Source organism: Cricetulus griseus, chromosome 2 (assembly GCF_003668045.3).
Source record: "Cricetulus griseus strain 17A/GY chromosome 2, alternate assembly CriGri-PICRH-1.0, whole genome shotgun sequence".
Classification (NCBI taxonomy): domain Eukaryota; kingdom Metazoa; phylum Chordata; class Mammalia; order Rodentia; family Cricetidae; genus Cricetulus; species Cricetulus griseus.
Genome location: NC_048595.1, coordinates 363,217,165 through 363,233,587, shown reverse-complemented (window position 1 = coordinate 363,233,587; position 16,423 = coordinate 363,217,165). Strand labels below are relative to the sequence as shown.

Here is a 16,423-nt window from a genome sequence, read left to right as displayed (position 1 = left end):
TTACCAATGTCAGTAAAAACAAGAAGATTAGGAGACAGATTTCAGGCTCTCATTTTCAGCTGTGGTCCTAACACCTAATCAAAATGCAAAACCAAGTTTTAACATTCCAAACAATTTAGTGTTTTTAAAATCAATAATAAAGGGAATGCCCTCATGCTTTATAATCTGGCTGTCAGGAAGATACATCCCTGTACATGAATGCATGGAGGTGCAGCATTCATCAACAAACCAGTATTGCCTTAAATCTTTTCTTCTATAAGCCTTGTTTTTAGGACAGGACAGGAATCATCATATTGCTAAAATATAGTGGAGACCTAATTTCTCCTTGGCAGGGCCACTCCATGTGGTCACGTTTATTCAAGATGGTGGTGAAGTCATATGACCTCTCTCTCATTAACCTTAGTCAAAATGGTGGCTGCCCATGTGGCTAGTGAAGGTCCCAGGCCCCTGCTTTGGCAGCCATGACAGGTTGCAGAGTAGACCCAGCAAGGAGTAGCCCTGAGTCTGAAACCCATCAGCTTCAAACAGGATGCCCAGGAACAGGAGGGCAGAGGGGTGGGTGGAAGCCAACAGAGACAGAACAAGCAGAAGAGACATGTGCAGTAATGCAGACAGACAGAGGAGCAGGTAGCAAAGGGGGGAAGAGATGATGATGCAGAGAAACAGAGAACAGGGGAAAGGTGGAAATGCAAGGCTCCCAAACCTGAGTAGTGGAGCTCAAACCAACGTATGGTGTGACCTAGATGCAATTTGGAGAAATTTTGTAGTGACTTGAGATCAGACTTGACTCGGAGGCTTCCAGTCATATGCCTTTTATTGGAGGCTGGAGGCTACCAAAACTGTGTCCGATTCTACAGGCTTAGAGCCAGGAAAGGTGTTTGGGATAGACTCTTGTGCAGACCGTCTTCCTGACAGAGAGATCTAAGAATCAGGGACTATTGTGGCTCCTAATGGGCTGGAGCTCCCTGGCACTGCAGTTGCCCCAGAAGTCTCTGGACTCCGAAAGGATGCTGGATCTCTCATAGGCATTTGGTTTGGAAGTGGGTGACTTACCAAGTAGTCTTGTGTAGCAGAGGTTGAGGGGGGTTGTGAGAGTGACAGTGGCTTCCCACAATCACACCAGGTGGTCATGGAAAGAACAGACTCACTCAGGCCAACACAGCAGATGATAAGTAAACTATCCCTAATAGTGGGCGATTCCTTAAATGCAATAAGCCATTCAAACTGGATTCAAGTCCAGGTTTTAATCCCAACAAAGCATCCCCGAGTAGTCCCAGGGAAAGGGGAAACCATGAGGGCTGTCTATGGGCTGGGTCTTAAATACCATGTAGGCGTGGTCTTAAGGACACCAGGAGTCATAAAGGGTGCTCAGCAGGCTTTCTCTGTGGCAGGGTCTGCAGAGAGAGAGGAGGGGCCCAGGTGGGACTTCCACCTGAACAAGTACGTTGAAACAAATGTTTGTTACTTAGCTTGCCTTTCCTATTTAGTGCTGCGTGCTGAACAGCAGCACCTCTTAAAGAAGTTGTGTCTTTTTTTTTTTTCCTTTCTCTTCTCTTTTCATTTTTCCAGCTTCCCCACACCCTACAGGGAAATACGGTCCCATGCTGTAATGCCAAAATGTAGTTGTTTTTTCACTCTTTACTCTTTGTGGGGGGAGATGCCACCCAGCTCCCAGATTAGTACACAGAGGCTTGGCTTATTCCTACCCAGCTTTTCTTAACTTAAATAATCCCATCTATCTCTTGCCTCTGGACCTTTATCTTTCTCTCTTTCTGTATACATTTCTTACCTTCTTCCTCCATGGTTTGCTGTGTAGCTAGGTGGCTGGCCTCTGATGTCCTCCTCCTTATCCTTCTCTCATTACTAGATCTTTAACTTATTCTCTCTGCTTGCCAGCCCTGCCTATCCTCTCTCCATCCTTGCTATATGGCCATTTAGCTCTTTATTAACCAACCAGGTGTTTTAGGCAGGCAAAGTAACACTGGGGTGATATCGTATGCTCTAACAATTAAAACTTGCCTGAAGATCAGAGGGTGGGCTGACCGTTAGTTAACCATAGGGGTCTGAAAGTCTGTACAGACAGACAGGAAGTGATATGGCTGGACACAGAGAGAGAGATATATAAGGATGGAGAAACAGAAGCTCAGCTACTTTTCATGTGAGTCAGCAAGGTAAAAGTTGGCTGTGGTTTGCTCCTTTGTCTCTCTGATCTTTTAGGATTTACCCTGATTCAATCTGGCTTTGGGTTTTATTAAGACCAATTAGAACTCTTGTGAAAATTGGTGCCCAACTTTAGGGCACGGATTCATGAAAAAGTCTCTTGCATGTGATATGCCACTGGCACATGCCAGAGCTGCACACAACACTGGCTAGGTTTTCTTTCTTTTTTTCCCCCGGCCTCTGAGCAACTTTGGGATTTTCTGTTACAGTCTCTCTACAACAGTCTCCAGCTGACACCAAAACTCCAGAAGCACCTGGACTCCCAACACCACAGGACTTACCCACCCTATACCAGCTAGCTCTGACTTCAGGCAGCTCCTGCCTCACATGCATCATCCACACAATCCCATGTGCTTTTTCAGACAGCCAACTTCTCCCCCATTTTGTGAGCTTCCCCTAGACACCCTCTCCACAGACTGCCTATCTCAGCTCACAGGTACATGGTAGCAGCTTCAGCTCTCCTCAGCCAGCTTGTTTGTTCACTGCCTGTGTCCATCACTCAGGCATGGTACACCTCACATTTCACCATCATTGTTAGCAGACTTAGTGAGAAAATTGGGATTTCTTAAAGAGAGGAATTAGTTGAGAGAGTTTTTCCCATATTAAAAAATGTTACATATTACAATGGGGGAAATTAGGTCTCTGTACCATAATACACTGGACTGTTTGAAAATGGGACAATTAAATGGAAGCATAACTAATTTTGATGGGATTTATGTAATGTCACTTATGAACATTGTCAGATTTATCATTTTGTTTTATCACTGAAATGTTGGTTCATATTAGTTTTAAGTTTTAGATATAAGTTTTAGAAAAACTTATTGAAACAGATCATAGAAATATTGAGACACAGACAGGAATTTAAAGGGGAACCAATCTCAGCATTACATTTTAATGTTAGAGAGGAACAGCCTAAGGTTTTCACACAACCAACCTTAACATATTACAGGAATTGCTAAATTGCAGGGGCTCTATAAGAGCTGATTGAACTTCTGTGGTTAGATTTAAGGAGATTTAAGGAAGTGGTAGTCTCATATGGCAAGTATTCACCATTTGTGAAGTAGATGTTAAAGTTGTGGTTAACATGTAATAGAATTATACAAAAAGAGGGGAGACATTTGGCTACAGCATTCTTGGAGCCTGGGCCACAATTACAATTGGAGGACCTGGTGGGAAAAAAAGAGGCTAAGGCCATTGAACAGCAGAGTAGAGATAGAGGTATGGAAATCTCCCAAGATCAACTTCTTGGAGAAGGAGATTATGCCAGGATAGAAAGGCAATCCCTATAGGATGGCCACACACTGGCATTACGCCACTCAGCAGCTTTGAAGACTTGGGAAGCAATTGGAGAAGTAAGAAAGAAAATTGAAACATTTGCTAAAGTTATAAAAGGCCCCAAAGAAAATTCACTGAGTTTTTTTTTATTTATAAAAATTGATATCAGCAGTAAATAGAATGACATCGAATTCAGAAGCTAGACAAATAGTAATTGAGTCTTTGGCTTTTGAAAATCCTAACGTGCAATGCAGAAGGATTATTAGGCCTTTAAAGGCAAGATCAGCACCTTTGGAGGAATGGATCTGAGATACAATCAATATTGAATCTCATGACCAAGAAGATGCTTACGTAAGAGAGGCGATTTCCAGAGGGTTGAAGAAAAACAAAATGTCAAGTGTTACAAATGTGGCAAAAAGGACCTTAAAAGGGACTGTAAACAGGGAGTTCCTAGAAACAATGTGTGTTTCTAAGCCTAATTCAAATAGAATACCCCTCACTTCTGGATTAAACAGATATATGGCAATTGCAGGCATTGGACTAATGAATGTAGATCAACAAGTGTCAGTCAAGGTAGCCCTTTGCCATCTGGAAATGCCTTGAGGGGCCTCTCATGGGCCCCCATGTCAATTTCAGTTCAGTTGTTTCCTGTCACTGTGGGGGAAACTCCTCCCTAGAGCAACTAAAGATTAGATTTGAACGAGACTGACCTCTTGATTAGAAGAGGTGATAGTTCATCAAACAGCATGGCCATTCAATCTAAACTGACTTTAAAACTAACAAATGCTTTTTATTTGATCAGATACAATTTGCCAAAAGGGAAACTCCCCAAAGTTAGGGTTGGGAAGGTTTTGGTCATGTGTATTCAGGAAAACAAAAACAACCATCTTGAGGAATTTAAGGAACTTTGAAAAAAAATAAGCATCCAAATAAGGGGGAATTACATGGGAAAATGTTAACAAGAAAAGGAATGCTCTGACCTAATTTGATCTCTGAAGATGATGGGACCCCACAATGTTGATGGCTCCATGATTATGATATTAACACTAAGCTGAAAAACCCACATAAAGATCGGCTCTGGGCTACAAACTGCTCAGAACAATTTGTAGGTGGCTAGCTGAGATGATCCAGCTTCACAGACTACTCTAGCCAGGACTTGAGACAAGCCTCGTACTCTCCCATGTCATAGAGACCAGATAACCTATGATACAGCCATCTCTCCCAGGATTTGATAATGGGTCCAAAATTATTTCAGGATCCCCTAACGATGCCCTTGTCCCCAGACAGCAGGAAGTAACTTTAAGAACATGATGCCCACATTCCCAAGAAGTAGGGTAGGTTATTTTTGTATTTCATTGGGTTATGAATATTTGACATTGTTTAGAGGTTGGTGAAAAGGTGTTACTGGTTATGGACAGAAAAAAGTTGAACAATAGGGATTAGATTCAGTTTTGTTTTGAAAAGAAAAAAGGGGCATATAGATATGTTAGGATAAAAGAATGGATTATTGAATCTACTCTAAAAAAAAAAAGGGATGATATAGCTATAAGATAAAAAAGGTAGATTATTGAATCTACTGTTAAAAAGCAACTACTAGTTTTGAATGTTTTACATTGGATTGAACATTTGTATATTGTATACAAATTTTGTATATAATACAAATTTGAGATAAATTTGTTAAAAGATCCTGTACATATGTTTCTAATCTTATTCAAGGTATTACACTTATACAGCTCATTTTAACGATGTAATGCAAACTTATAGTCCTTGAAAGATATTATTAACTTTATAGCATAATATGGAAAGGTAGGTTAGTAATTACCTAATAAGCCAAACTTGTAGTCACAGTAAGTATGTTTCAAAGGTCAAACAGAGATATATTTTAGAAAGACAAGTCATCTTCAAACACTTCAGAGACCCACAAAATATGACATCTAACATGTTTTAATGACATAGGTTCTTTATTTTATAACAATGAGACATGTCTGCTCCAGGCAGCACCAATGTACTACAGAGAAGATGATGAGCACTGAATAAACTCCACATGGAGTTTACTTTCTTTTTGGCAATAGTGGCCACTGGGCAACAAAGTACTGTTGCCTTGACTGCTGACAGTATGTTGTCTTAGTTGGACAAGCAGGACACAAAAGAGAGAGACTGCCAAACCTTGACAAGACAAGGTCTTCAAAAATCCTGCTTTATGCAGACGTTGGTGGCGCACGCCTTTAATCCTAGCACTCGGGAGGCAGAGGCAGGTGGATCTCTGTGAGTTCGAGACTAGCCTGGTCTACAAGAGCTAGTTCCAGGACAGCCTCCAAAACTATAGAGAAACCATGTCTCCGGAAAAAAAAATCCTGCTTTATAAAAAGTGTGTGGAATAGTCTAGAATTGTGGGCCAAAGATAGATGGCCCAACATTACAGAGAGGCATTGGGTGACTATCTCTGTAACCAGCTATTCTGTAATCTCTCACATTTTTTGCAAGTTGCTTGCTTGCACTTCCTGCTTACTCATTTAATATTATTTCCTTCTTGGGTCTCTAAGGGAGTTGAAGACTAGGTAGTTAAAGTTATAGTTAAAGTTATAGTTATAGTTACAGTTATAGTTATAGTTAAAGTCTTCCTTGTGTAGCAGACTCAGTAAAGAAACTCATTAAAGAGATTTTAAGTGTATAAGGTTGAGAGATATCAAAAGATAGTTTTGGATGGTAATGAGTATTAGCCTAGAAAGTGAATTAGGTACAAGACTTTGGACTTACAACACTAGGATAGATAATGGACTGTTTTCTCTTAATTAGTCAAATGAAAATGGGCTATCACTGTTGATGTATTTATTGCCTTTATTGTATAGTTTTTCTTGTATTTGTTATAACCTTTCTTATTTTAGACAAAAATAGGATAATGTGACGAAATTTTGTTTATGACCGAACAAATAAAGCTTTCATGAGTGTCAGAGCACAGAACTAGTCCATAGAGGTCAAGCACTGGTGGCACACACCTTTAATCCCAGCACTCAGGAGACAGAGACAGAAGGATCCCTTTTAATTCAAGGCCATCCTGAGCTACAGGAAATCCAATCTAAAAGAGAAACAGAGCTCACACAATGGTGATCCTGAAATTTGGGATCACATGAATTTAATCCCAGAACTAGGAAGGTGGAGACAGGAGTGACATAGCTGGCCAGAGAACAATAAAAGGCGAGAAGAGTCAAGAGTTCAGTGCAGTCTGAGCAGCAGGCAGTCTGAAGCAGTCTGAGGATGCAGTCTGAAAAGGCAGGCATTCTGAGGAAGCAGTCTGAGGACAGGATGGTCCCTTTGGTCTGAGCATTAGTAGATGAAAGAACTGTAGTGGATGGCTGATTGCTTCTCTGATCCTTCAGTTTCACCCTGATAGCCAACTCCGATTTCTTATTATAAAGGATGATTAGAGAGCCTGGTTTAGTGGCACACACCTTTAATCCCAGCACTTGGGAGGCAGAGGCAGGTGGATCTCTGTGAGTTCAAAGCCAGTCTGCTCTACACAGCGAGTTCCAGGACAGGCTGAAAAGCAATACAGAAAAATCCTGTCTTGAAGAAAAAAAAAAAAAGAAAAAAAACAAAAAAAGAATGATTAGAAACCTGGCCAAGGGTGGCACATGCATGGTTTACTGCCATCATCCAGTGGTCTAGGTTCCCCTACATCAATTAACAGAAATAAAATGACCTACAGACATGTTCTTGAGCCAATAATCAAGGAATCTAAACAACTGAGATTCATACATATTGCTAGGCTGAGTGATTTCCTTGAAGCTAAACAAGGGGTAAAAGATGAAGAAAAAATTTCCCAATGCTCTCCAAGTCATTGCTTAGTATGAATACCTTTATTTAAGGAAGCAATTTTTAAGATGTGGATCATAACCCCTTGGAGTTCAAATGACCTTTTCACAGGGGTCACCTAAGACCATTGAATACAAAGATATTACATAATGATTCATAACAGTAGCAAACTGTTAGGTTGGAAGTAGCAAGGAAAACAATTTTATGGCTGGGCTCAGCACAGCATGAGGAACTGTATTAAAGGTGTCAGCATTAGGAAGGCTGAGGAGCACTGGTTGAAGGTATGAGGGCTCCTTGAAAGCATTGCCACACCATCCACAGTTGTGTTGTTTCCCTCTGGGATGAATTCTAAGAAGGGCAGGAAATGTTGATTGAGTGCTCAAGGACCTCACCAGATCCTTCACATGTGTATGGCTTCCTTGTACTATGGATTCTTTGTGCTGGGTAAGGTCTGAATGACCTAAAGGCTTCACCACATTGTCCCTACTTATAGGGCTTCTATTCAGAATACTTTTTGATATCTTGTAAAGAAGTAAAAAGCATAAAACATTTTATGAAATCTTTAACATTAGTATTATTTCACTGAATTTTTAAACTACCTTGGGATGAAAAACACTAGAAATTTATTGAAGGGTTTTTAACATTTTTGACACTACAGGCATTTCTCTCCAATATGAATTATCAGGTGTTTCAAAAGGTGTTAATAAGTGCAAATGACCTTGGCGCATTCTTCACAGGGCTTCTCTCTCATTGATTTCTTAGCTGTTCTTTAAGACCAGAACACTGGTGAAAGGCCTTGCCATTCTCCAACTAGTAATGTTTCCCTCCAATGTGACTAGTCTGGTGGATAGAACGTGCTGTGTAAGTTCTAAAGTCGTTACCACATTCTCCAGAAAGAATTCTTGGATGTTCTTTAAGGTTCTGGTACAGATGATGAGTTTGCCATATTCTTCATATTTGTAAGGTTACTCCCCAGTGTGAGTCAATTTGTGGTGATTTAGTTGTGACTTTTTATAGAAGGCTTTTCCACACTCCTCACACTTGTGGGTTTTCTTTCCAGAATGGATTATCATGTGAGCAGAAAGAATCCGTGAAATTCTAAAGACCCTGCCACATATTTCACACTTGTAGGGTTTCTCTCCTGTATGAATTCTCTTGTGTTCTGAAAGTAGAGATGGAATTCGGAAAGCTTTGCCACATTCTTCACATTTGTAGGGTTTCTCTCCTGTATGAATCATCATGTGTTTAGATAGTCCTGATAGACTATTGAAAGCTTTGCCACATAGTTTACACTTGTAGGGTTTCTCTCCTGTATGAATCCTCTTGTGTACAGACAGTCCTGATGGACCATTGAAGGCCTTGCCACATACTTCACACTTGTAAGGTTTCTCTCCTGTATGAATATTCTTGTGTATAGAAAGTCCTGATAGACGATTGAAGGCCTTGCCACATACTTCACATTTGTAAGGCTTTTCTCCTGTGTGAATCCTCTTGTGTACAGAAAGTCCTGATGTACAATTGAAGGCAGTACCACATACTTCACACTTGTGGGGCTTCTCTCCTGTATGGATTCTCTTGTGGATAGAAAGTTGTGATGGAATATAGAAGGCCTTGCCACATACTTCACATTTGTAGGGTTTCTCTCCTCTGTGAACCCTCTTGTGTACAGAAAGACTTGATGGACGATTGAAGAGCTTCCCACATATTTCACACTTGTAGGGTTTCTCTTCTGCATGAATTTTCTTGTGTTCAGTAAGTCGTGATGGAAAATAGAAGGCCTTGCCACATATTTCACATTTGTTTGGCTTTTCTCCTGTATGAATGCTCTTGTGTGCAGACAGTAGTGATGGACAATTGAAGGCCTTGCTACACATTTTACACTTATAGGGTTTCACTCCTGTATGGATTCTTTTGTGTTTAGAAAGTAATGATGGAGCATGGAAGGCTTTGTCACAGACTTCACACTTGAAGGGTTTCTCTCCTGTATGTACTCTCTTGTGTTCACAAAGTAATGACGGAATACAGAAGGCCTTGCCACATTCTTCACACTTATAGGGCTTCTTTCTTAAATTAATATTCTGGTTGTTAATGGGTTGTGAGTTCCAGGAAATGGTTATGCCACATTTTTTGCCTGTAGAGTGTTTTTTTCCTGGTGAACAAAGGTTGAGAAATGAGTGAAAACTGAGCTAAGTTCTCTACATTTATGTTTATTTTTTAAAAAAGAATCATTTCCTCATACCTGAAATTTTCAATATAAATAATAGGTTACATTCAAATTTCTAAAGTTGTATTCAGTGAAGTCTAATTAAAAACACCATGACAGGTGGAAATTATGTAACTTTCAGTGAAAGAAGAAGGCCATGACAACATAGATCAAAGAATCTAAACAATATTCATCAAAGTCAAACATGTAAGGAAGGCACAACATCACCAATTAGGAAAACAAGCCTATTGTGCTATTGTAAATGCGCTGCTTGAAGAAATATAGAAATTTTATGAGTAGATGTATACAATGTATGAAAACAGTCAAAGTTGGAAGACACATATTTTTAGGATATATATATATATATATATATATATATATATATATATCTCCTAACTACAGACTTCTAGTTTGGAAGGGATGAAAATTATGCTGCATAACCACAAAAATATTAAATAATGCATTTCATGGATTGAAGACAGTAGGATCTATGCTCACTTAATGAATAAATATCCACTAATTAACTTATGAAAAAGAAATCATGGTCACCTAGAAATTACAGAACTGAGGCAGTCACTGTAAACATAGCTGACATAATGGGAGAAGAACAAAGCCTAAGAGAATCCATGCATCATCACACCCTCTTCTCACAGCAAAAGAGAAAAGGCGACCGTTAAAAACTGATTTCATCAGAGCATTTTGAGGCAATGTTCATGACAAAGCCTGGCTTCCTGTTGGATCTCAGGTCTCCCACTCTATTCTTATCCCCTATTCCTACACACCTGTTTGCATGGCAGCTGATGCTTGTCTCTTCTTATCTGAAGGCCCGTGACTGTGCTCCAGAAATGTGACTAGGTATGGCTTAGAGGAAGCAAGACCTATTTGTGGGAAAAGAGAACACCACTATTAGTGTGATCTCCTGGAGACCTCATGTCCTCTCTAGGACTGTGTGTGAATAAGGAATGAGAAGAGACAATCAAGAATTGTAGAGGATTAGTTCTTCATGTATTTCCTGGAGGACACAGCTAATGCTTAGGAGAATTTAGGATTTGCAGGTCCTGACCTTCATGTCCCTCAGCTAGAAGGAAAAATATTTAAACTGAAGAGCGAGATATTCTTTTTAACTTGTATGCTCCCCACTCACACCACTTGCTTTATAATATTACACAAACATAACAGATACTTCTAAAAGGAAGGGGGAAAATTATGAACACAGGAAGAAACAACATCATTCTAAGGTGTATGAATACTCTCCTTAAATTTCCTTAAAAATTGCCCAATAAATTTCATCGTTGGAAGCACAAGTTACCATGAGATACTGTTCGAAGATAGTTTTATGCTGACAGTTATTAAGAGTTCACCATGGAAGTGTTCCTCACCCATGCTGTAGGATATATTTTAAGGTGTGTTACTTTTGTTTATGCTCGGGAACATTTGTTCAATAATGCAAAGATGTGAAAGATTAAATAAAATTCACCTGTGCTCAGGAGGCTGAGTCAGCAACTGGCTGACAGGAAATGGTAGGGAGGAGCCAGGGGAAGGAATGGTTTTAAGTAGGGGTGAGGAGAAGAAGGGGCACATTCTGAGACAAGAGAAGGAGAGCAGGTAGGCTACTTGCTATTCAGCCTCCCTGAGGAGCAGAATTCCACCTCAACCTTTGAATGTTGAGTACTTTAGAGGGACAGAGATTTAGACAAATTCCCTTCCTAGCTGTGAAAGAGTCAGTGCCTGAGGGAACAGAATGCCCCCACCCCTCCCCCGCTGCTGCTGCTCTTGTGTCCTAACAACTGCTGGTAGCAGAGGAGTTGCACTTCCTGATTAGGACAGCCATGGATTACAAGGCAGCAACAATTTAAAAAAATTAGAAAAAAGAACAACCTACCCAGGAACACGAGGTTGCTGTAATTCTCCAACATCATATCCCTGTACAGATCCCACTGATCTGGTCCCAGGCATTCACGCTCCTCTGCAGAGAAATCAATGGCCACATCCCTGAATGACAGCATTTCCTGAAATAAAGAAAAAAGAATGAATACTATATATTATGCTAATTAAAACTACCAATAAAAACATAAATACCAAGAGGCATGTTTTTTCTGGATATAAATGCAAAGATGACCCTGAGTGAAAGGAAACCTACAAGTGCTTCTGATACAGGAAATCAATATCACTAAAATAAGTCTGACGTACTTCCTTAATGCAGAATAGGACTCATGACTAAGGAATTGAATGGCAGAAGGTCCTAGAAACTCTCATGGATATTATACATTTAAGAACCATAAAATGGAGAGTGAGTGTTATCTACAGAAGAGTATGTTGATCCTGGAGAGATGGCTCAGTAGTAAACAGCACTGGCTGCTCTCCCAAAGGACCTGGGCTTCATTCCCAGCAGCCACATGGATACTCACAACTGTCTGTAACTCCACTCCAGAGGATCAGACAGTCTCTCAGACATGGACACTGGCAAAACATCTATGCACACTACAAGAACAAATAAATAATACAATTTTGAGATGAATGTAGGTTCTCACTGTAGAAAGCTATGGTGATGGGGAGGATACTTGTGACCCCAATATGAACAATCACAAATGATAAACACAATGAAGATGCAGATCTGCTCCAGCAATTCTGGGCTGAGGCCTGGCTTCCTGAGCATATACAGTGTGATGCTTTCTGTTTGAACCCTGTCTACTGGCATCTTATTCTCCAGTTCTGCTTTTCTTAAATTTCAACAAGAAGAAAAAAACCATAAGAATGATGAAAATGATGAGGACAATCCAGGAATTGAAACTGTATTTCAATAAAGAGAAAGACTGGTGAGGTCTTTAGCTGAAATTAAGATGGATTTGAGAAGCCAACAATCTAACCACAAAACCTTACATTTGAATGAATCAAGAAGAACAAAGGTGTCAGCAATTAGAGATAAAGTAGCTGATCTACATGAAATAAGTTAAGAATATGAAAATTTAAAAGAGCCCACAAAAGGGAATGTAGATGATAAACACTATGAAAAGACCAAACCTGCAAAATATAGGCAGAGATGGAAAGAAACCCCAGGCAGAGACAAGACCTTCAACAAGATCATAAAAGAAATCTTTCTCCAATGAGAAAAAGACGTCCCCATAAAATTACAAGAAGCCCACAGAACCGGCAAGACAAGAGCAGAAAGAAACTCCTCACAGCAGACTGAGAGCTGCAAGCAAAAAGAAAGGTGTATAGAGATCAGAGCTGATTTCTCAGTGCAAACTTTGGAACCCAGAAGGGCCTGGAGAAAAGCATCCCAAGTCTTAAAAGAGCATGACAGCCAACCTAAGCTACTGCATACAGCAAAACCATCTGTCACAGCTGAAGGACAAAGACAATATAAGAAGCATTAAAAAGGTATATACTACAAATCAAAGCTAAAGAAAATACAGGAAGGGATATCTTAGGCTGAAGATAAGTGTAGCATGGAACATAAAAGGACCAAGAGTCTGACATTGGTGGTCAAGCTGAAGCTCGGGGAAGCAATGCACCTGACCACTACATCTCATCTCTACCTTGGGCTGAGCCTGTCTCCAGGAGCTCTCACCAAATCTCAAACTGCTGCCTCTCCTCAGCGTTGCTGGAGAATGAATTCCTTTCTGAGACCTTGCTTCTGTTTTATGTTCTTCCCTAATGCTGGGATGAATGGTGTGAGCTATAGTTCTCTTTTAGACTGATTCACTCTTACATAGATCTGGGTGGCCTTGGACTCACAGAGATCTAGCTACCTCTTAATCCTGAGTCCTAGGATTAAAGGTGTGTACCATCACCTCTTAGCTTCAGGCTGCTGGGATTAACGGTATGTATCTTCTTGACTCCTGATATCTACAGTATGAGGCTGACTGCTTTTCTGAATCTCCAGGCAAGCTTTAATATATCATAAATAATATACCATTACCAAGAAGAATGTGCATAGCCAAGAGACAGTGGAAAGAAGAAGCCAAAGTCACTAAAACACAAAAGGTCCACTGAGAACACAAACAGCACCACCAAAAGTCAGCAGGACGGTGGCAACTCACATATCACACATCAGAACAACCAATGCCCTCCATTCCTCATGCAAAAGTCATGGGACAGACAAATGGATCAAGAAACAAAATCTATCTTTCTGTCTCTGGGAGAAACACATATAAGAGCTTTCTTTTATGAACATTACAGATAAAGTGAAGAGATTGAAGGAAAGCATGTGATGAGAGAACAGTGTGCAGAACCTACCAGATCACCTGGACCGTTTCTCCCCTCTGCGGAATAATCCTTTTATACACTCTACAAAGATTTGCCATTCCAATTGGTATTAAACACTGAATGGCCAGTAGCCATATAGGTAGGTAGGACATATAGGTAGTATGACCAAAGTAAGGATGATCTGAAGGACAAGGATATAGTCTGAGGAATCTGCCAGCAGACACAGAAGGAGCAGGAGATTAACCTCCCATGTTAATAAAGGTACCTCCACAAGGCAGACAGTAAATACGGAATATGGGTTAACTTCAAAGAGCTAGTTAGTAAGAAGCCTTAGTTATTGACCTAGTGTGTATAATTAATATACAACCTCTGAGTCAATATTTGGGAACAGGTTGGTAGGAGAGAAACATCTACCTACACCTCTCACTTTCAGAGATATTCAAGCCTCCTCCTGTCAATCATGAGGTCCACTTATCCCATCATATCAAGTCTTCTCTCACACCAGAAAAGGAACCCAAGTTTATGACATTACAGTCTCAAAAGGAATTGGCACAGTATTGCTCTCTAGTAGTTCTCACTCTGCAGCATGAAGCTCATAATTGTGTGGATTTTGCAAAGACAGCTTCATACTAACTACAAGATTATTCTGTGTCATAAGGAAGTGTAGTGCGGTAATGCCGGCCACAGCAGTCTATGTAATGTTCCTACTCCACTGGAGGCATTCATAAATCTAACAATTAATTCCAAAGGAAAAGAAACTAAATCCTATACAACAATTGCCCTCACAGGACAGTGTCCCTGTAAACTAAGAACTTGAGGAACTTCTGTGAGCTTCCTAAAGTGTGGGAGGGTCTAGGTGTCCTACGCAGTGTAAGTGGGGCTAGGTGTCCACTCTTCCTAGAAATCCTGAGAAATCTGACTACAGCCATGTGAGGCAGGGTCACTAGGGAGAGCATGCTTCCCCAGCCAAGCAGGAAAGTCAGCTCCCTTCAGCTCCTAGGTCACCAGAAGCTCAGGTGGACTCGGGCAGCCGGGCGTTCTAAGAGACTGGACACCCACAGCACGTGGCTTTGGCATGTCCCCCTCTCCCCTGTCAAACCTGCACCCAGGTGCAGTGGCCCAGCCTAGGTCAGCACAGCTGCACCTCCAGCTCAGCTTCTTCTGTCTCCCACCCAGCACAAGTCAGCTCCCTCCACGCCGGACTCGCCACCTTGCAAGTCTCTCAGATCTGCAGGACGGCGCTGCCCCCTGCACCAACCTCCATGTTAGAGATCCAAGCCCAGCGCTGAGCAGGATACGCGACTAACTATGGGGAGAAGAGAAGTTTGAAGTCTCAAAGCGCAAGTTCTTCCGGTATCCAAAGCCCAGTCTTCTGACGTCATCGTACACGGGACTACACTTCCCACAAGTCACCGCGAAGGATTTCCGGGAATCCTCGGAAAGTGATTTGCTGGAAAAAAACAGGCTTGAGAGCAGGGACAGTAAGAGGGCAATCTGGTTTTTCAATACTGGGATCTCAGCACCCTAAGTAGTCTTGTGTCTCAGGCGCTGAAGGCAGAAGAACTAGAAAAGAAGGCTAACAAGGACAATTTATAGATGCGCTACATCTAAACACAATGTCAAGGATACACAGTGGGCTATCCCAGGGTAAAGCAATTGGCTATAATGAAGGCGGCTTTGTTTTAATACCCAATAATAAAAATAATCCTTGTCCTCCTGTGCTGACACTCAGTGTGAGCCATGCATGGATCAGACTCCACAGGAGGAATGGGGTTCCTATGAACCCTGGAATCCACGCAGTGAAGAGCATGGGTCAGGGACAGAGATGTTTAAAATCATTGAACAAAGTAGAAACTACAGATCCCTGACGTTTACTTGCAATGAACTTCCAGATCCATATCAGATCTTTCCAACTGTAAAGTCAGCACCAGGTGTTCTCTGAGCACAGCTCTCCCCTGCAACCTCCCACAGGAGGAGGGCACAGCTCCTGGGATCACACTGGGGTGTGCACTGACTCCTGGTCCATCATACATTGTAGGGTTTCTCTCTGTGTTACGTTTGTCATTCCTTATTGAATTTCCCTCTCCTTTGATCCTGACACTGTTCATATTTGACACTATCTTGAACATCAACAGTATCTGCCTTGACAGTCCCTCTTTTTTGAGGTAGAACACAGAAATGATTCCTGTAATGCACAGGTATTAGAAATGTGTTTTTTAGGACTAGCAAATGAGCTCACTGTAGTGAAGAAACTGCACTAGAACCATGGTGTACTAAGAATGCCCATCTCTTCCTTGGAAAGAATTTTTCCTGTACATTTCATGCTTAGATGACGATGCAAACCCTATCACAAGAAACACTGATGCTTTCATGATGGACATTGATTCTTAGGGAAGCTGTTTCTGAGCAGAGACGCTGGGAAGTTCATATTCAGTGTCATATTCTGTTCTTTATTCCAAGCTTTGTGTTCAACTCAGTGATGCCGATCACCCCTCTCAATTTAGAGACACTATTCAGCAAGCAGTGCATACCCCTGGATTGACAAGTCTGTTTAGAATGAGGCCATGCCAATTATGGGAAGAAGGAAAAAATACTATGATGCATATGTATTATATGTTGATCCTCTCATTTGGCGTGCAACTTTAGCAACTGTTCCTTTTGCAGTGATGTGCTCTCAGAGCATCTTACACAAGAAATGGTTTA

At 41.1% G+C, this 16,423-nt stretch overlaps 1 protein-coding gene across 1 annotated transcript in view; it reads right to left on the bottom strand.

Annotated features, from left to right (window-relative positions):
* LOC113833952 (zinc finger protein 728-like) overlaps window positions 1-15,087 on the bottom strand; it is a 31,464-nt gene extending 16,377 nt beyond the window's left edge. Inside the window, 4 exon segments of the mRNA XM_035438797.1 lie at window positions 8,072-9,457; window positions 10,294-10,389; window positions 11,394-11,520; window positions 14,979-15,087. Coding sequence (XP_035294688.1) covers window positions 8,072-9,457; window positions 10,294-10,389; window positions 11,394-11,520; window positions 14,979-14,984 — 1,615 coding nt within the window. The 5' untranslated portion in view covers window positions 14,985-15,087.
* Between the last annotated feature and the right edge of the window lie 1,336 nt (window positions 15,088-16,423).